The sequence below is a fragment of the Zingiber officinale genome, chromosome 7B (assembly GCF_018446385.1).
Source record: "Zingiber officinale cultivar Zhangliang chromosome 7B, Zo_v1.1, whole genome shotgun sequence".
NCBI lineage: Eukaryota > Viridiplantae > Streptophyta > Magnoliopsida > Zingiberales > Zingiberaceae > Zingiber > Zingiber officinale.
The window spans coordinates 24484222-24505800 of NC_055999.1; the positions used below are offsets into that span (position 1 = coordinate 24484222).

At 35.3% G+C, this 21579-nt stretch overlaps 1 protein-coding gene across 1 annotated transcript; it reads right to left on the reverse strand.

The window, feature by feature from the left end:
* Nucleotides 1–2316: 2316 nt before the first annotated feature.
* Nucleotides 2317–10493, reverse strand: LOC122005568 (polyadenylate-binding protein-interacting protein 9-like). Its single transcript, XM_042560648.1, has 10 exons — nt 9952–10493; nt 9515–9625; nt 9312–9356; nt 6770–6842; nt 6580–6692; nt 6387–6446; nt 6183–6230; nt 6031–6099; nt 2727–2788; nt 2317–2626 (listed from the first exon to the last, which is right to left on the reverse strand). The coding sequence occupies exons 1-10, from the start codon at nt 10267–10269 to the stop codon at nt 2563–2565; spliced, it is 963 nt and encodes a 320-aa protein (XP_042416582.1). The 5' UTR covers nt 10270–10493; the 3' UTR covers nt 2317–2562.
* Nucleotides 10494–21579: the final 11086 nt, after the last annotated feature.

Genomic DNA, 21579 nt, shown 5'->3' on the forward strand with positions numbered 1-21579 from the left:
GAGACAGTGTAGCTGGACACACTCAACTTGTCAATGATTATTTCTGTGTTGAGCCTGTGTATACCGATGATATGTTCCGAAGACGATTTCGAATGAGAAAAGAGTTATTTTTGCGCATAGTTACTGATTTGGAAATTCATCCTAGTGGATTTTTTAAATGGAGGGAAGATGCAACAAGGAGAAAAGGTCGGTCGCCACTTCAAAAATGCACGGCGGCTATCCGTCAACTGGCTTATGGAGGTTCCGCGAACCAATTTGACGAGTACTTGCAAATGGGTGAAACAACTGCACTCGAATGCTTATCCAACTTTTGTCAATGCGTGATACAAATATACGGAGGTAAGTACTTCAAAAAACTCAATGCAACTGACATCACTCGTTTGCTTAAAATGCATGAACAAAAGCATGGTTTCCCTGGAATGTTAGGAAGTCTTGATTATATGCATTGGGCTTGGAAAAATTATCCGGTTACATGGAGGGCACAATACACACAAGGCGATCATGGCTATCCAACAATTGTGCTTGAGGCAATCGCATCTGTCGATTTGTGGATATGACATACATTTTTTGGAGTTGCTGGATTTCACAATGACATTAATGTGCTTAATGAATCATCTATCTTTAATGACGTCTTGAAAGGAAATGCACCGGAAGTTAATTTTATTGTGAATGATACACAATATACAAAAGGGTACTACCTAACAGATGATATATATCCGGAATAGGCCACTTTCGTGAAGAGTTTTTCCTGCCCTCAGGATCCAAAAAGAATGAAATTCAAGGAAAGACAAGAGGCTGCAAAAAAAGATGTCGAGCGGGCATTTGGGGTACTCCAAGCTCGTTGGGCAATTATAAGGGGTCCATGGGCGACATTGGTTAATGGATAAATGTAAAGAAATCATGTATACGTGTATTATTTTACACAACATGATTGTGGAGGACGAAGGTCATGTAATATCGATTTGGGATCGTGAAGAACAAGATATTATCATAGCGAATCATGGCTCAATCGGTGAATTTGCTGAATATATTCGAAGAAATTCCGAGTTACGTGATATTCAGGTGCATCATCAACTTCGTCATGATTTGGTTGAACACATTTGGGAAACATGCCATCGTGATGAGTAAATAACTAATTTATTATATATGAAATATTTAATTATTTAATTTTAATTTTGTGAAATATTTGAACTCGTATGTTGTAGTTTCTTTTTTAAAAATGTGTACGCCCAATGTTATATTGCTTTCATTTAAATAAAATATTAATATTAAAATAATTATATTGAATAAATGTCCAAAAAAAATATTTATGAATAAATAATAGACGAAATATATTAAAAATATATATTAATTTTATTTAAATATAAAATTATATGTAAGTTAATAAAATGATCATGGGACCCATAAATATTTAATTAGTGTGATATTTAATTATGAAGTTGAGAATATTTGAGAGTGAGATATTTGATGAGTGAGACCCATAAATATTTGGATGGTGAGATATTTCATTGTGAGATTTGAGATATTTAAATAATAGGATATTTGAAAAGTGATGTGGAAATAGAGACCATAAATATTTGAAAGAAATACTCTCAACTATTGCGGATGCACTTATGGGCCACGAATACATACTAAAAGCTGGTTACGAAGATGAAGAGGATCGAAAAGTGACAAGAAACACAAAGCATACAAACAGAATGGCTCTCTAGTTCTAATGCATTTTCACAGCATCTTATCACTGAAATAAAAAAGGTAAAAATATTCTATATAATCTAGGTCTAATGCATCTCGGTCTAAGTTCCAATTGAATCAAAATAAATAATAAATTCTAAATCTAAATTTCAACAAATTCAGTATCATTTTTATATAAATTATTTTGAAGTATAAGTGATAGATTTCAAAGGGATCATAAGAATCCTAAACCGTTTATGCATAAGATTTTGACCAAAAATCATATAACACAAAAGACTGCCACATTTTCTACTCGGAAAAAAAAGTATAGCCAGTCCCTGTGCGAGAGTTCTTAAGAGAGAAAAAGAACATTTTCTACTGCAAAATATAAATGACAAAAAACTTCGACTCTTAATTTTACTGAGAACAAATGAACAAGGGGAAATTTGGTAGTAAGAAAAAAATTCAAATCATTAACAAATATTAGCCATAGAGATTCAAGTTTGGCATGAATTTTCTACCTAGAAATAAATCCATTTTATCATCAATCAATAACTTTGCTAGAGTCGAAGGTACATCGACACTAAAACACTGTGCAAATTTATTTTCTAGGAAATTAGAATAATATAAATTGTCATCCTCAAGTAGACACCAAAGATTGTAATAGATAAGGCCAAGGCAACATGTTCCAACAGAACGTCAATAATTCGAAGGGTTTCCTAGATCAATTAGAGGTTCTGACTAGGTATATATGTTTAGCTACGAAACTGGTGTCTACTAAATTTCTTTGGCTCTTACAGCCAAAAGGAACAACCCAAAGGAGAAAGAAGCTAGCAGTAAAACAGTATTGTTCAAGTTAAGCAGGAAACATAATTCAACTTGAGAATACAATTAAACTCGATTTGAGGTAGATCGTGGAATCCGTGGCCTCACTGGTGTCTTTGAAGGACTAACCCTGAAATCAATTCATGAATTCAGAATTTAATGTAAGATGTTTCAAGGTACCACTTTTGGTGGCAAGTATTAGGATAGATAAAAAAGAATAGTATATATACCTGATGGGTAAAGTTCCTAAGACATTGCCACTACAGTTCAAAGCTATAATTGCACTTTCTGCCTGCGATAGTCATTAGAGAGAACATGAACATTCTTGGCACAAAAAGTGCAAAAATTATAAAAAGTAATAATCATAGTTCCATGAACAAGATTGATACAACTTGGATAATGCATAAATGTAGTTTCCAATTTAGTAACACTATTAGATGAATGTAGTATGGAAAATGCTAAGACATCGTTGGATGTATTGAGTATCAAATTCAGAATCAACCCTTTTGGAAAACCACAGATCTTCTAAGATGAGGGCTTGCCAATCCAAAATTGGACGTCAACAGAAGATTTACCATGCATTTGATATTTATCATTCTTACATTTAAGTATGATTTCAGAACAAGCTTTCTTCATCTTACCTTTTAGAGCTACATGAAATTTCTCTTTTTATTCTTTCTAGGAATCCATAGATGTATCTGAATATTCCTAACTTAGAAATACTATTGGTTCAGTATTAAGGAATTTTCCAGTATCTGTAGTTGCTTTTTTTATTCCGAGAGACGAATGGAATAAGACAAAACCTATGATGCCATCTGTCCACCATTCCACCTAACTTAAGAACTACAGTTTTCCTGTATGCTAATAGTAAATTAGTAATAGCAAAATATGTAACATTTAGAGGAATTTCATCTCTTCGATTCTACTTCAGATACCAAAAACCCATTCACTCCTTCATAATACTTCGCACCGTTTTCATATATGGATATTCAGGTCTTTTATTAGTAGTAAGCTTTCAGTAGTTAATACTAAAATAAAAATTCCTGCAAAAGAATTTTCTCAATAGTTTTTGTTGAATATATCTAAGTAAACACATTTAAAATGATGCACTCATGTCATCCAATATATTTTGCTTGAAAAATACGTGGTAAACTATTTCAAATCCTCAAGATACTTAAATATGACAACAATTAAAAGAATTTTATTCTTTTTACCTTTTTTCCATCGTTGCTGTCATTCATTTCCCTAGATTAGCTAAAACTCAACAAATCTATCCTGCCCTTTGAATGTTTTTTTTCCTGAATAGTCAGCTTTATCCAGATGATCATATACTAATTTCTTAATATAATTTCCAAACATAGTTTGATAATGCCTTCATTTCGTACCATATATATGAAAGACCTCCAAGCTAAACCTTCACTTTGTGAGGGCCTAGACAGTGGAAAGACATGAAATGTTTTATGCTTGTTCTTGAATCATGAAGTTGGAGTTAGAATAGTAATTCCAATATGTTAGTAGACTGCTATTAATGGAGAGTATAAGAGGTGGAAATTCCATGGAGCGGACTCAAATAACCGGAATTCATGACTTACTGTTATTGCAAAAGAGGTGGGATAAGAATTCCATCAAATCACAAATTTAGAATTGAAAATGTGTTCAAAAAATGAGATCTGTGCTGCCAAATCTCAAGAGAATAAGAGTAAAAGATTCAACATAATACCTAATACACGTAATCAATTTGACCTGAGCTCTTCATCACATTAGAATGATACATAAACACAGACTGACATTTTTTTTCTTGATCTATTTGTACACGATTATATATGGTGAACATTATAGAGTGGGACCATTAGAAATTTCCTTAACTACGAGCAATGCTGTCCTGAGTACAACTAACAATATGCTATTGTGTCGAGCTAAATGGAGAGAGAAGATTTGTGAAGCTTGTCCAAGAATAGTAAGACATATGACCTGTTGGAAAACTTCCTACTTATTAGAAATTTACTAAACATATCCACCGAAGAAATTTTCTGATTGTACTGAGTAATAATACTAGTAAGGAATCTTGCAATGACTTGCAAGACCTTAGTAGAATTTTCCTGATGTTTTTCTGACAAAACCAAAAGGTGATCAGGAAAGTAGATATGCATAGAAGTGATATCAGTGATGCCTTACTCTTCTGTTAAATATCCTTTACAAGTAATTCAATGCCAGTGTCAGTGAGTTATCATAAAGTCATGACACTAGATTGCAAGCAGTCTGATCTATACTGGCATACGTGATCGAGTCAAGAAATGAAGCAAATAAATAAACTTTCATATAGAATGCCAGCATTGGAATATCTCTATTTAGTAAACCCAATATAATATCTGTAAAATGTTTTTGTCTCGCTAATATTCTGAACCATGAAAGAACTACCTAAGGTGTTTGCAATGACCCAACAGAAGCTATTGTGAGAAAATAGGAAAATATCATGTGTCCAATGCTGAAAGTTGTGCCTCCCATACGACAAAGAGGTATCTGATCATTAAAAAACAGTTGTCCTTAATTCAATGCAGAGAATTCTACTAGCAGAGATAATGTGGTTAAATAAAAAAATTCTACTAGCCTCTGAGAACAGTTTCTTTCCAAGTGGCTAGGTGGGTACTCTGCTGTAGCTTTTTGCGCGATTAAGATGAATCAAAAGTTATTATGGGCAGTTCATCCACAATGCATCAAAAGATATTAAATGGTGGCTTTGGCTGTCTGAATTGGTCCCTCAGGGCTGATTTTGCCTTTTTAAAATTAATTTGCAGGTTAATGGCTGTTTGAATAGCTTGAGCACCTGTTTTAAGTTTATCATCTCTGAAGGTATTGTCATGACAGAATAGCAAGATATCATTGACATATTGGAAAGAGAAAGCCGCCAGGAATTTTATGTTTTTCAACTCCATGAATCATGTTCCCTTTACTGTATTAAATATGAACCTGAAGGCCAATTTTACTAAAATATCAAATACTAAATATTAATATAACGAGAACCACCATAATCTAATCAGAAGACTAGTATGGGATGGTAAAAGGATGTTGGTGAGAAGATTGATTCCATATTTAGATCATCTGGCAGTGGTTAAGGTCTTTTTCTGTTTAACTTAGCTTAAGTTTGTTAATACAGCCTAAATGGTCTATTATTGGTTTGAGTAGCCTGCTGCAAGCACATTATCACAATGCGGATGAAATTATCACAGAATGCAATTACCTCTACCATTATACTCTATTGTGTCACTGACTCCCACAACCACAACCCACCATAAAAGATGTCATCATAACCTTTTCTGTGTTAAATAATATGTACCACAACAGAGCAAAAAAGAAATATTTAACAAGCAAAATTTTGGATAGAAATGGCAAGGAATTCTGTTATTAAAGCAGCTGAGAAGACTACAAAAGAATACAGAATATCAATAGTCACTTAAGAGTGATAGAACAAAAGACATTACAGAATGGAATGAACATTAAAACTAATCTTCAAATTCTAGATGAATAAATAAATACCTGAGCAAATTCAACAAACGCAATACGAGTTGAGTGTATATTATCACCAAGGAGTCTCAGACAAGAAACCTGAACAGAAACAGATTAACTCACTATCATGGTAGCCTTTATCACAGTTATCCAAAATGCCAGTTTAATGGAAGTAGACTGACCTCACCACAGCGTTGTTCAAAGAAAGCTTTCACATCCATTTGAGTTACCTGCAACCATAGATAAAGTTATACTCAAGGAAAGATTATTCTAGTGAAATGTAGTACTTAAGTTTAAAATTTGTTTGTGCTAAGCCATTCATGCCATAAAACTGTAATAGCACAAGATGATTTGACACTGAAATAAAGGGAGCAGATCCATTATACCTTTTTGTCAATGTTTGTACAGTAAACTGTCCTGATGACCATTTCCTCTTCATCTTCAGACTGTTTGATATCACAACAGTTGGTAAAATTTCAAGAAAATTAATAATCCATACATTTCTATTTTTGTGCAACCTAGAAAATATTGGAGGAAAAAACTTTAAGTTCAGGCGAGAAAGAATGAAAACCAACTTACATTAGGAAGAAAATTTGGATTGACAGGTACTATTGCAGTCTTTGAAGGTAAAACTTTCACTTTGTAGTAACCAAGCACAGTACCACCAAGGGTCAAAGCTGCCCTTGCACCATCTAATAACAAATATCCATTGGTTTAACATCTTTGTGACATGTATTTCCATGAAAAGAAATAGAATTTATGAACTCACACTCATCTGAAAACTCTATAAAGGCAAAGCGAAGAATAGAATGAGGATCACCACATATACGACAATCAACTACCTGAAAAGCACATAAATGTTAGAATAGTCAAAGAAAGATGTGGTAGAACCACTCATTTTGCTTCACACGTCTACAATGAGAGGCAATAAAGAAACATGAATGACGAACTTTAAAAAAATAATAATTTAAACAGAACTAGATGTGTGAAGGACACTGCTTTCTTTTTCATATGCCAATCTCTCTTTGCACATTGATTAGTGGAATGTATGTTTATTATGGTTTTGACCAAAACGGCATCAAAAGTATTCAAACTATCTAAATCTGCAGCAAGGAGAAAACAATTGCCAGTGGAGTGCATTCCTTAAGTGCACTTTTTTCAAGCTGAAACTGTTTTAAACAGATTGCTACACTGAAATATTGAGGGTATCTTAAGGAGAATAAAGTTGATGGGTAAGGAAAATCAGAAGAGTGACTTAACAGAGTGAAAGTTCATCCGTAATCAACCATTTGAAGGTAAAACAAACAAGTAACTGATATAGTACAAACTAATATATTATGTTATTTCATAAAAAAATCTCAGTAGTTAAACTCCTGTTCCAATTTGTGGACAGAGAGACTGCTACTGTGCTTAACGTATTTATGAACAACTACATACTAACCTAAGTCCCAACTATTCTGGATTTTGCTACAATGCTACATGAATCGTATCCTGTCATTGAACTATCATGAGGCTATATTATTACTTATATCAAGATTCTGAATCATTTTTCATTGTGTTAAGTAGGATTTGTTTTAAAAAAAAATAACTTTTCACATTTTGATTCTAATCAACTCAACTTGTCTACCTATAAAACAATAATTGTTTCTAAAAAGGTAGATCCGCTACCTTAACAGCCCCCTAGAGTCGGCCCCACGAATATGGAGGGAGGTTTATGCAAGTACACAATAATTGTTTCTAAAAAGGTAGATCCCCTACCTATAAAACAATAATTGTTTCTAAACATGTTTCTAGCATGTCAATATGTTTCCTCTACTTGTATAACCAATTGGTCCCTCCCAAAATAGTAGTATTTTTAAATTTTTGCATTCTCATCTTTACAACACTAATATCATGTATGTGTTATTTCCTAACTGTTGCGCATAAAGTTCCACTAGTTGTGCCCGAATCTTACTAAACATATCTTTTAGCCTAAGAGGCACATGACAGTTGCACAAGACTCCTGACTGAAAATATTACCTACATCAATTAGAAAATTCTACAATTTATTTTATTTGTCAATTCAGAGTTGCCAAATAGAAAGAAAAAAATCACTTTTTAACTGAATAATCTATTGCAAGTTATTGCACACAAACGAAAATTAGCAGGATGAATGCCTAATTAATTACTTGAGAATGATACAGAATAAAATGGAAATATTAGATTAGATTGCACCAACTTATGCTGGTGAATAAGTGACTTCCTTAATTAAGTTGACCAAATTGTACTGCATCTATTAACTATATTGTTCTATTAATTGGCAGTTGCAAAACACCAACCGATTCAAGTTTCCTACGTATTTCAATTTATTAAGGCTGCGTCCAAATTCCAATAAACCCAATGTGGTCCAACCCTTCCCCGGGACCCGCATTGGTGAGAGCGTCGTGCATTGGGCTATTCCTTTTTTTTTATTCAACAACATATAATATTCATTACAAGTGCCAACCATATTAAGCTAAACAAAGGTAACAATAAATCACTTTCTAAGACAATGTACCTTTTAAAATAGAAGAACAAGGTATATGTCACAACTATTTAGTATAGCCTAGACCTTATCTTGTCATCCAGCTCTATGTAACTCTATATTGCAAATATTACACAAGCCATTTGAGTTTTTATTTTTCTTTAGTCTTTCTTTATCGACCTTCAGTTTTATTAGATTTTGCTTGTGTATATACAGAATGAGAATATTATTGGTTGAAAAATGCCTTAGATATCACAAGTTAGTTGCTTATTCATGTTAATATATTTTGATTTTTCTTACTAATTTAAGATGAGATCATTTGTCTAGAATTGGCTAGTTAGCATTTTGCATCACTATGTAACTCTTAACAAAATAATGTGGCTGTTATCAATATAAAGGGAGATGGTCATGGGAAAAAAATTGTTTTGAGATTCCTACAGGAAAATAAATAAAGAAATAGCTTACTATATTGCATCTACATTTAGATGTAAGTCACATTGAAGAAATGTTTCATGTAGTGGCACTATCAAAATCTTTGATCAGACTTGGCAATATAAGAAAATGTGTTTTATACTAATTTAAGAGATGATTAATCCAAAAGTGTTTAGTCAACAATTTGCATCACTGTGTGACTCTAAGAAAATAACATTGTCGTTAGCAAATAGAGAGATGTACATGTAAATAAAAATTGGTCCGTTGAGATTCCAACATAGGCAGATATTTAAAGAAATAATTTACTAAATCACATCAACATAAATGTAAGGCGCACTCAAGAATGTTTCAGATAGCTGTAATTTGAGAAACAGACCTCGCCATAGTTAGAAAATATTTTAGCAAGCTTCTCTTCAGTCACCTGATATATGTTTGCCAAAGTCCCCATTAGATTATTAGGAACAACCAATTATAGAAAGAAACTATCCTTTGAGAAATGATCATAATGGGATAACTAGAAGAATGTGACGTTAATCAATGACAAAATTAACAGCAAATTTTTTATGAAAACTGACTCACATGATAATCAATGGCCGATACATAAACAGTTCGCCTAATGCTATCTTCCCTTTCAGCTCTTCTAGATCTATCATTCATCCTCCACCGCCCTTGATCATAACCATTCCTCCTCTGGCAAGAATGAAAAAGGCAGGGCATTTCAATCAAAAAAAAAAAAAGGTTTAAAAACTCTGTTGTTCTATATAAAAGCAACTAAGAGAACGTGATAGTGCAATAAATTTATATAATTGGAGAGGAAGAAATACCCTTCCAAAATTCAACCTCATCTACCTTCTTTTACTTCTTTAAAACTACAGAGTTTTTTTTTTAAAAAAATAGCAATTTGGAACCGAATAAACCCACAAACAAAATATTGCTTCGATCGTAGATATTCGAAATAAGGGATACGAAATAAAACATGAATTCAACCCAAAAAGATTTAAAATAAAAGAAATTACTCGGCGATTAGGCTGATTATTCGCCGAACCATCACTACTGGAATCCCTACTGCTGCCATCATTGCTAGCTGGTCCATATCCATGAAAAGAACTCGCCGCCACAAAAACGGGCGCACCGGAGGAAAGCCGATCGTGGGGTTTCTGACCGCCGGCGGAAGCATAATTCGAAGGGAAAAACTCCTTGGCGGCCGGGTTCAATTTGGAAAGCAAGTGGTAGAGCTTCGCCCCCACCTCGTCCTCGCATTCTTCCGGCGCCGTCTTCTCGCAGCGGGCGAACTGATCCTCCGCCGCGATTGCTTGCTCCGCCACCGCCGCCATCCAAAAATACCAAAAAAAAAAAAAAAACGCGAGCAATAAACCGATCAACTATCGTCGGAATAATTTGATCGAAAACGAACAGGAAACCCAAGTGATCGAGTCAAAAATATCATCAACAATCTACTACGATCGCCATTGCTGGGCTAGAGTTTTCTCTTAGAAATCTAACGAATATAAGAAGAAAAAAAACTGATGCCGAGATGCAATAGAAGAGAAGATGAGGACGAGACCGCAAGCCTAACTGAGGTTTCTTTTCCAAAATCATTCATTAATATTTTCGGATTAAAACGCTTTTTATTCTCCGAAAGCTTATTTTTGTTCGAGAAGAACAAAATGGTAACAAATGAATTTTCAACCAAAAAAAATATTTTTATAATCTTTATAAACAGAAAATGAAGACAAACAAAAAAAAAAATGTTGCTGGAATTGATGGACCCCGATGATGGCCACCGTGGATTTGTTATAAAAGAATGTTGTTGGAATTGAACAGCGTATTGTTTATCGTTTTTTATTAGAGTATTCCATAATTAGGTATATAAATTAATTGGATTAATTGAAAATCAATTTAATGGTAGTTAATCTAATCGAATCAAAATTTTATTAAAATCAGATTCACCAAATTAAATTAAAAATATATTATATGGATTAACACAAAATTAACCGAATTTATTTAAAATAATAATAAAAAATATTATAGAAAATTAATACCAAATTAATCATCCGAATTAATCAAATATGATTTTTTCTGAAAATTTGTTAGGCAATTTTTGTGTCGTCCTAATTCTTACATAATTTTGAATTTTACCCTTCAAAGTTTAACAACCTAATAATTTTTAAAAATATCTTCAAGCTTTAATAGCTTTCTTTTTTAAATATTCTTATGACTTTATTACAAACCCTAATATCTTCGCTTTACTATTTAAATATCTCTCTCCGTTAATAAGTAGATATTTTGAGTACAACTTAAAAGCTTAAATAAAAATAATGGTTTTCAAAAGTATTTTAATAAATTTCTAAAATTGTATCATTTTTATATATTTGAGTTAAAAAAAAACAGAACGCCCCTAATTATCAATAGCAAAATCCTTGTGCATTTTTCTAAAATAAAAAAGGTTGTCCTATTATATTTTCCATGTTGAAATTTTTACAACAGTAGCTATGATATAGATGCATATAAAAGCCATAGTGTAACTATTATGACTTGTAAAATAAATTTATTCAAAAATTCTATACCCCTCTATCTCTCTCTATATATAATTAATTATTAATTTAATTAAAATTATTCAAATTTGAGCAAAATAATTTCAGCCGAGTCAAAGTCATCCTAAAACTATCGTAACAATATGATTGATTAGCTATTATAATGTTACAAGAGTTATTAATTGATTGCTAAATGTTACAGTAGTTACTACAATATTTTTAGATAGATTAATTATATTGAAACCATTTTAATGAGTTTGAGTATGTTTTTTTAAAATTATTAAAGAATTTTTTTTATATTGAAACATTTTATGTATAAATTTTGTAATCAAATTGAATTAATTTATTTTAGATGGTATAGTAGTTACTTTGTAAAAGTTATATGTTACAACAGCTTTATTATACGGCATAGTTATTACAATAATATTAAAATAATTATAACAATCAATATGTAAAATATGATGGCAAGATATATTTTTTAAAAATAGAATTTTGACAATTCTAATAATAATTAGAAACTTTTTAAAAAAATTTTAACCATATATTTTACAAATCTTCATTAAAAAGTTTAAGCTTAATTTGGCACAAATTTTTTTTTAAAAAAAATTTATGTAATTAAGGTCAGTATTAAAAATGCATCATAACGATCGTGAGAATTTTAAAATTTACTAGTTTGTATCTAATCCTTCCTAATAAAAAATTAATTTAATTTTTAATATCATATATTAAATTAATAAGAAGAGATATTACATTTAAGTTTATGTTAATTTAACTCAAGTCCCTGTCAACGTCGGTAGCAAAAGATGATCTTATTTTTGGTGTCATCTAGGCAAGAGATACTTCGTATCCTTGAACTGTGTGACACATTTTATTTTATTTTTTAAAAAATATTATATGATAATTGATAATATCTCTTATCGGGAGACTCTCCTTATGAGATAAGATTTTTTTTCTCCTTTTTGAAATTAAAATATTTTAAATATTTTTTTGCTTTTCAAAAATATAATGTTATTATTATTAATATTATAGTTTAGTCTTAAATTTATATTTAAATCATAATTTAAATTGCATTCAAATTCGTGATATTTTGAGTAAAGAAAAGTCTCTTTGTTTTTTTTTTTCGTTGTCTTTCAGGATAAATACCTTGCTCGTCCTTCAGGATAAAGAGCAATAATGTAACCCTTAAAAATAAATTGATTCGGGGTTGATGGAAAGTCACGTGGATAGGGGTTTTGTTTTTTTGGGGGGCTTTTTCATCGGCTCCCTTTTCTTGAGAATTTGCTTGTGGCAGGAAAAACAATGATCACACCTTTTCTCCTTACTCTCCACCACCACCTCAGCCAAGAGGCCCCTATTTTTTAAGGCCGCCACCACTATCCTTTTCTCATGATATCTCAGTTCTAATCTCCTGCTTAGCTCTTTTACTATTACTCTCCAAATAATCTAACCCTCCTTATAGTGCTCGGCGATTTCCTTCTTTAACTCTATAGGCTCCTCTAATAGCCTCACAATCCTCTTGATTATGACAGCTTAGTCAACATCAATAACATTTCATCAGTGGCTCATTCATTGACGATCTCAGTTAGGATTAAATTGTCGTCGTATATGGGAAAATATACCTAAACTGAGACGTTGAGATGGATGATACTGAAAAATTCTCTACCATCACTATGGCGGAGGATTTCAATAAACTCGTCACTACCATGTATAGGAACAAGAGAGCAGAATTTCTTAAGCATTATTTTCATTCAACACTATTCCAAAAGTCCATGGGCCTTCAACCTAATGAGATATTTACTCTCGAAATCCTTGGTCAGCTCAAGAGGTCCAAATTGAATCAAATTTTATATGTCAGGTTTTTATATATCTCAGTTTGTCGATCATTGTGATTTTTTATGGATTGACTTGGTGATTCACCTTCATTATCGAGCTTGGTTTCCTATTATTTTTTCTCCCTCAACGATATCTATTGGATCATTGGCGGTTAGCTAGAGGAGGTGAATAGCCCTGTTAAAAGTCAGAATCAATCTCTGACTTTTGAACTTAGAAAGGATATATAATATTAGTTAATCAATTAAAGACATAAAAAATTTAAGACATAAAACAAAAGTAAGAAGATTAAAGATTTTTTTACTTGATTACAGCCTAGGTGGGTTGTTAATCCAAGACAGTTATAAGCTCCTCTGAAAAATAATTCCTTCGTGAAGGCGAAGTAGCCTCTTACAAATTTTGAAAACTCAAGAAATACTTAAGAAATGAATACAATGATTGTTATTGAACTCCTAACTCTACGGTATTATTTATAGTATTCTAAGAAAAATTATCATTATGCTGACGTGGCTTAGAGACGCGTCCAAAGACATTCAAGGGGCATCCAAGAGGATAAAACATTATCCTCAACAAACGGTAACTCTATGGTTACTATTCACTCAAGGCGCCTCTATCATCTGGAGGAGCCTCAGGCACTATTTATCTGAGGTGTCTCGGATACTATTCTTCCGATGCACCTCTAGTCCAACGAAGGCGCCTTCAATATCTCTTTTGGCAGAGACGTTGCCGATGCTCGAGGCACCTCCAAAGATATTGGAGGCGCCTTTAGCACTGTTCATCGAATGGTCAATTACAATATTGACCATTCTTTTCCTCGTGCTTGCTTGGGTGATGCTTTAGTCGTCTGGAGTTGAGCTCATCCAAACCCAACTCCGACCTTCTCCTCAAGTAAGTTTCCTCCTCGACTTCTCGTCCCTCGGATGTGCTGCGCACTCCCTTCTCGTCCACCAGTGTACTCTTCCGTATCTCCTTGTCTCTCGGATACACCGAGCCTGTTGACTAGTTTTCCATTCCATTCTTCTCATTCTCTACGTCTTCCGCTCGACTTCTTGTATTCATAAATCCCTGTACACTCAAACATAAGATATCAAATACACATGACCTAACTTAACTTGGTTAATCACATCAAAACTATCTCGAGATACTTACAGTATCGAGTTATTCTCTCCCTCAACAAGATCAAGTTATTCTCTCGCCAACTCTGCGGACACTTAGGACTCGAGGGATCGAGTCATTCTCTCGGTGAGATGCTCTCCCTGACTCCGCGAGCATTTGAGAGTCAAGAGATCAAAGTATTCATGTCTTAACGGGATTGGGGTTATTCTCTCCCATAGCTAAATCGAGTCATATTATTTTCTCTCCCCGACTTCGAGGGCATTCAGGAGTCGAGGGATAAAGTTTTTCATTATCTCAACAGGATTGGGTTATTCTCTCCCTTAGCAGGATCGAGTCATATTATTTTCTCTTCCTGACTCCGAGGGCATTCGGGTGTCAAAGGATCAAGTTATTTATTTTCTTGGCAGGATCGAGCTATTCTCTCCCTCAACCGGATAAAGTCATATTATTTTCTCTTCCCAACTCCGTGAACATTCGGGAGTCGAGGGATCGAGTTGAATGAGGGATCGAGTTGTTTATTCTCTCAGCATGATTCTCTCTCCAACTCTGAGGCATTCAAGAGTCGACGAATTGGGTTATTCTCTCCCTTAGTAAGATTGAGTTTATTATTTTCTCTCTCCGACTCCGTGGACATTTGGGAGTTGAGGGATCGAGTTATTCATTCTCTTAGTAGGATTAAGTTATTCTCTCCTTCAACAAGATCGAATCATATTATTTTCTCTCCCTTACTCCGCGAACATTCAAGAGTCGAAGGATCGAGTTATTCATTCTCTCAGTAGGATTGGATTATCCTCTTTCTCGATAAGAGAGAACCATTTTTTTCTCTCCCAGACTCCATGAGCATTCTAGAGTCAAGGGATCGAGTTATTTATTCTCTCAACAGGATTCTCTCCCCAATTCTATGGTCATTCAGGAGTCGATGGATTGGGTTATTCTCTCCATCAGCAGGATTAAGTCATATTATTTTCTTTCCTTGATTCTGTGGGCATTTGGGAATTGAGGGATCGAGTTATTCATTCTCTAAGTAGGAGTGGTTTATTCTCTCCCTTAATTAGATTAAGTCTTATTATATTCTCTCCTCAACTCCATAGATACTTGGAAGTCAAGAAATAGAGCTATTATCTCTAGGGCAAAGGTGGGGTCACCTCAAAACTACATATCAGGTTTGAGTGCATATAATTCTCTTTTAAATATGAATCATCACTCTTCTTCACAACTTTACTTGAAGGTGTTTTACCTCTCCTGACTCAGACATAGTCGAGATTGAGCTTTTATATTATCTTGGTCTCATATTAGCTATATCTCCGTCAGCAATTGCTCTTTTCAAAGCACACTCTCTTTCTGACTCAAACAATGTCGAGATTGAGCTCATATTTGCTGATAAGTCTCCCTCGAGCACGATGTTGGTGAGTCTTGCCCAACTAGGACATAGTCATGGAGTGAGCATGATGATCCTATTCTCAAACCAACAATATCTCCATCACTAATTATCCTTTTCAGGGCCCACTGACGTCAGGCAGGATAATGATTATCCCGTGGGCTGACGAAAAGAAGGAATTGAAGAGAAGGCAAGAAGAGAACTGAAAGAAAATAAGGAGAAAAATCCATTGTTTGCTAAAAAAAACCTTTATTATTAATTGAGAAATAAATCCTTATATAACTAGACATATGTTTATACAGACTCTAGACTCTAAGACAAAGAAAAGAAAGAAATCTTAATATATGAAACTCAATTCCAATTTTGTAGAAAAAATAGATCTTTTCAGAAAATAAAATATCTATGATCCATAATTACCATGAATACCAAAAATATCCTAAATACCATAAAAATAAAAATGACTAAAAATAGTAATAAAATCTTCGGAAGTTCGGATGAGTAGATTTTAGGACTAAAAATTAGCAGTTATGGATTCTCATATAACAAATATAGATTTTTAAATTCAGCACATGTGACGATAGATAGAACCTAATTCTGAGTCCTGAGTTAAAAGTTATGGTCATTTGAAGTTCAAGGGTCATTTTAAGTTGATCATGCATCATCCCCTCTCTTCCCGACTCAGACATAGTCGGGATTAAGCTCATATTTGTCGATAAGCATCCCCTGAGCATGATGTTGATAAGTCTCACCCGACTCGAACATAGTTAGAGAGCAAGCCTGATGATCTTAGTCTCAGACCAACAATATCTCCATCAGTAATTATTTTTTTCAGGGCTCATTCTCTTCCTGACTTAGATATAGTCAAATTGAGCTCATATTTGCAGACAAACCTCTCCTGAGCATGATGTTGATAAGCCTCACCCGATTCGGACATAGTCACAGAGCAAGCATTATGATCCTAGTCTTGGACCAGCAATATCTCCATCAACAATTATTTTTTTCAAAGCACACTTTCTTCTGACTCAGACATAGTCGGGTCTGAGTTCATATTTATCGATAAGTCTCCTCTGAGTATGATACTAGTAAACCTCGCACGACTCAGACATAGTCGCGGAGCAAGCATGACGATCCTAGTCTCATAATAAACGTGTTGTCGCGACATATTTACAGACAATTTTAAGTATCAAACCCCTCTACACTAATACACTATAGAGATGACTCAGGTCATCTCTTATAAAGAAGGTAGACAATGTATGATAAATCTTAGGATGTAATTTTATTCGAACATAAGATTTGGATTTTGAATTTTAAGACTACTAATTGAAAGATAATACGAGTAATGAAAATATATTCTAATTTAAACTACAATTGCACTCGAATTAAAAACAACATCAAGAAAACATCTAATGAAATGAAACCTATATCATGTGGCAAAACCTAAACTAATCTAACTTAATTGTATTCAAATGAAGGGTACAAACAAAATGAATTCAAAACTAACAAAACAATACAAACAACTAACTAAAGAAATTGTCAAACTAAAGTCGAACTTCTCAAAGAAACATTCCATCCAAAATCTTGCAAGCATATCCAATCAAATGTTATGTATATAAAATCTAAAACATGTGAAGTTATATTTATTACAATTCAACCAACAATGAATTCATACAAGCATTAAAACATAAACTCAAGAAAGCAATCAATATCAAAGAAGTAGATGATCAAATCAAATATCAAACAAAATGAACCAAGCTTGCTTCAGATGGTTGTAATGGAGTTCGAATGTGGGTTGATCTATTGGAGTTTCAGATCTGATGCAGTGAAGAAGATGGAGGAACCACGGGAGTGGAGGAAGATGATGGAGTGGTCGGTTCTTACTCTCCTAATCGGGAGAGGGAGAAGATGGAGGTAGGCGTCGGTGGAGAGCTTTATCATGTCCCAAATATGATCGGGATGGTGAGAACTTCCTATCCAAACCTGGATGAAGAAAAGGGAATGAAACTTTGACCAACGGTGGAAAAGTAAAGATCATCGAAGCTCTTGGTGATTATGGATATGGTCGGCGATCGGAGGAAGAAGAAGCTCCTTGCTTTTGCGCGCATCTTCCTTCGTCAAAATCCCCCCTCACTGTTGTAGCTTCCCAAGTCTTTTAAATCTGATTAGATCTAAATCAATGGCCAGAAAACCTTCGGATTTGATCCAATAGTGAGATTTGATCTAAATCTTATCCAAAAGTTCATATCTAAATCAACGATGATGATCTATTTTCCCTTGGCTGTGATGTACCATATCTTTATTGAACGACTCATATCACTTCAAACTTATATGGACGACCTAAATTTCTTTAAAGTTTGATCTTCACAATTAATCTCATAATTAAGTCCAATTTGGATCGATCTAGTTCGAGTCCATAGCCCTTTTGATCATCACCCCTTTTGATCATCACAAAATCACATTCAAATATTAACATCAAATACCGTAAATATGATATAATTTGCATCAAAGGTTTAAAATGGATATAACTCGTGATACATGATATAATACGAAATTAACACAGGAGAAGATAAAAAAACAATCTAAATTCAGTGACAAAATGATAGTTATCATCTTGGACCTGTGATGTCTCCATAAGCAATTGTCATTTTCAAAGCTCACTCTCTTCTCAACTTAGACATAGTCGAGATTGAACTCATATATGCCAATAAGTCTCCCCTAAGCTCGATGTTAACTATGCCAGTAAGCTTCCCTTGAGCACGATGTCAGTAAGCCTCTTCTTGACTCAGTGAATACTCGAGAGTCATGGATCGAGCGCAATGAGTGTCGGCCTACTCTCTTCCAACTCCGCCTTGCAACAAGCTCGGATCACCTTACTACATACTCGGACTGTTTTACGACAGACTCAGATTACCTTACGACATGATTGGAACCCCTAGTCCTACACTAGTGATTCGCCTTACGATAGGCTTGGAGCCTCGCACTAGCGATTTATTTTACAACATGCTCAGCGATTCCTTTCTTGACTATTCAAGGGGCGATTTTTATGTGAAACAAGAGGCGATATCCTCTATTTCTACCGGTAGAATCCCATAATACTAGGGGTTCCACTGCTAACAGGGGGAGGGGGGGGGGGGTGACCGTTGATGCCGCCTCCCCACTGGATCCGCCCCTGAGTCTTACGATAGGCTTGATAATTCCTTTCCCAACTCCTCAGTCAAAAGACACTTAGCCTTACGACAGACTCGACAATTCCTTTTCTGACTCCTCGGTCGGAAGACATTCAGCCTTACGACAAACTCGAATTACCTTAATACAGGCTCAGATAGCCTTAGGACATGCTCGACGACTTTTCCGTGACTCCTTAGTCGGAAGCAACTCAATCTTATGATAGGCTCGATGATTCTTTCACTGATCCCACGATAACATAACAGTTCAGTCACTCGAACTCATGTCTCTTTCGATTAGACTTGAGGGGAAAAATTATGATGTGGAGTAGATGAAAAACCATGTGGAGAGGAGGGTTTTTGGGGCTTTTCATCAACTCCCCTCAACCCTTTTTTTTTGAAGGTTTGCTTTTTGCTGGGGAAAAAAGGATCACATCTCTTCCCTTGACGCGACCACCTCTCCTCTCTCGTCGTCTCACCGAGAGACCCCCTTTTCTCAGGCCACCATCATCGCCCTTTTCTCACAACATCTCTATTTTAACCCCATTCTTCACTCTTTTACTCCTTGCAAGCTCTCTAGGAGATCGAACCCTTCCTGCAACACTCGGCTACTTTCTTTTATAGCTTTATAGGCTCCTTTGATAGCCTCATCTTCATCTTGGTCATGATGACTTAGTCAACATCAATGACATCTGACCGGTAACTCATTCTCCACCTATCTCAGGTTGATTAATCCTAAGAATGATCGACTCGATCCCTAAAAATTTCTCATTGATTATTTTCAAAAGTATTATTTATAGTGAGCAACCTAACACACTAACATCTTATGTTTGTTATTTTATTGAAAGGAAATATCTTATAATATATCATACTTACAGAATTAAATTATAAATACTTATAGACTGCATTGACATTATAATATTATTATACAGTTATACGAGGACATAATATAACTCCAACAATCTAACCTCTCATGTTTATTATTTTACTAAAAAAAATATCCTATAATATAGAACCATAAATATTTAAGACATTGTATTGGCACCTTACTCTTGTGCAGCAATACTAGGGTATAATATAGCTCCTGTGGATCTGGGAATCCGGCATTTGCTTTCGTAAATAATAATTGAAAGGCCTTATGCCCGGTGTGCATGATCTAAGCATGAAGTCATAAAACAATAGCATGTCAATTGTTTAGTAAAATTTAAAATTATAATCAAGAAATTATTTTTTGTTGATTTAAAAATATAAAATTTTAAAATTTCATCAAATAGTTCACATGCCTACGCTCCTCGGCCACTAATTCTTTAAATAATATGATTCCATACCTTAAACGCCAAGAGCAAGAATAAAGAAACAAAAGTTATATATATATATATATATATATATATATATATTGATCCTGTCCGAACTAGGAGTCAACGGACGCTGGGGATGTGGCGCTCCCTGCTGGATCTTCGAGTGCTCCGACGAACCTGCACAGAAGTCGGGCCGGGGAGGGGTCCCCAGCGACGACCCTCCGACGCTCAAGTCAGGCAAGAAGAAGACGATGAAATAGCTCCGAAGATCAGAGTTTTCATACCTCCGGCGAAGTCTGCGGGTTCTTATATAGAGCTCTGAGGAGGCTGATGCACATATACCGATGCACACATGTGTCCTCAGCCCATACCCAGTATGGGCTTGTCAGAGGAGCTTGCCTGACCCCTTACTGCTACAGTCCGCGCACGTCTCTGATGGGACAGCATAATCTTCTGTCTTGTCATTCTAGCTCTTTTGTTTCCGCACCGAGCGGCATGCCGCTCGGCAGTCCCCTCACGTCCGACCGGACTAAGGTATACGTCCGTTCGGGGTATTTCTGGTCATGTGCTCTGGACTGTTCGCAGTGTTGATACTTTATTCCTTCGGCCGAGCGGGCCATCCGCTCGGCACTACTATACTGTTCATCATGAGCGTCGGAACCCCGACTTCCCGCCGGGGTGTATTGCTTCCGCTCGGAAGCTTCAGTCGGTCGTCACCATCATTATCCGCTCGGCCAAGCTTCTGGTTGACCTTTTAACCTCCACGTGGCGTTGACTCTGCTAAATGGGGACTCCCATTCTTACTGCCGGATCACTTGCCTCCCCTTCAAGTCTAGTCGAAGGAGGCGATTAGTCCGACTGACTGGACTATTGTTTCGCCGAACGGCTCTTCCAAGAAATCATTATCCGCTCGGCCGATGAGGCGGTAATTACGGCCTCCGTCAACGCCATCGTCCCTCCTTTCTTGTGCTCGAAAGGGGATTTCTGTCGAAGTATTTTTGATAAGCGAGTCGAACGGCCGTACGTTGCCTTATCATTCCGCTCGGACGTTTATAGACGCCGGCTCGTCTCTCGATATTTAACGTCGGAGCTCGACGGCGCGGATATTTATAGCCGGTCGGCGCGGCTCTCGATCTTTAGCGACGGGGCTCGTCGGTCTTCCGCTCGGACGTTTATAGACGCCGGCTCGTCTCCCGGTTTCCCGGCCGGAGGGTTTATAGACGCCGGACCGTCTCTCGATTTTTAACGACGGAGCTCGTCGGCGCGGATATTTATAGCCGGTCGGCGCGGCTCTCGATCTTTAACGACGGGGCTCGTCGGTCTTCCG

Coding starts and splice junctions, on each gene's coding strand:
- LOC122005568 (XM_042560648.1), bottom strand. CDS start 10,269: ATGGCGGCGGTGGCGGAGCAAGCAATCGCGGCGGAGGATCAGTTCGCC. Junction 6,231..6,386: donor GTACAAACATTGACAAAAAG/GTATAATGGATC, acceptor CTATGGTTGCAG/GTAACTCAAATGGATGTGAA. Junction 2,789..6,030: donor CGTTTGTTGAATTTGCTCAG/GTATTTATTTAT, acceptor TGACTATCGCAG/GCAGAAAGTGCAATTATAGC.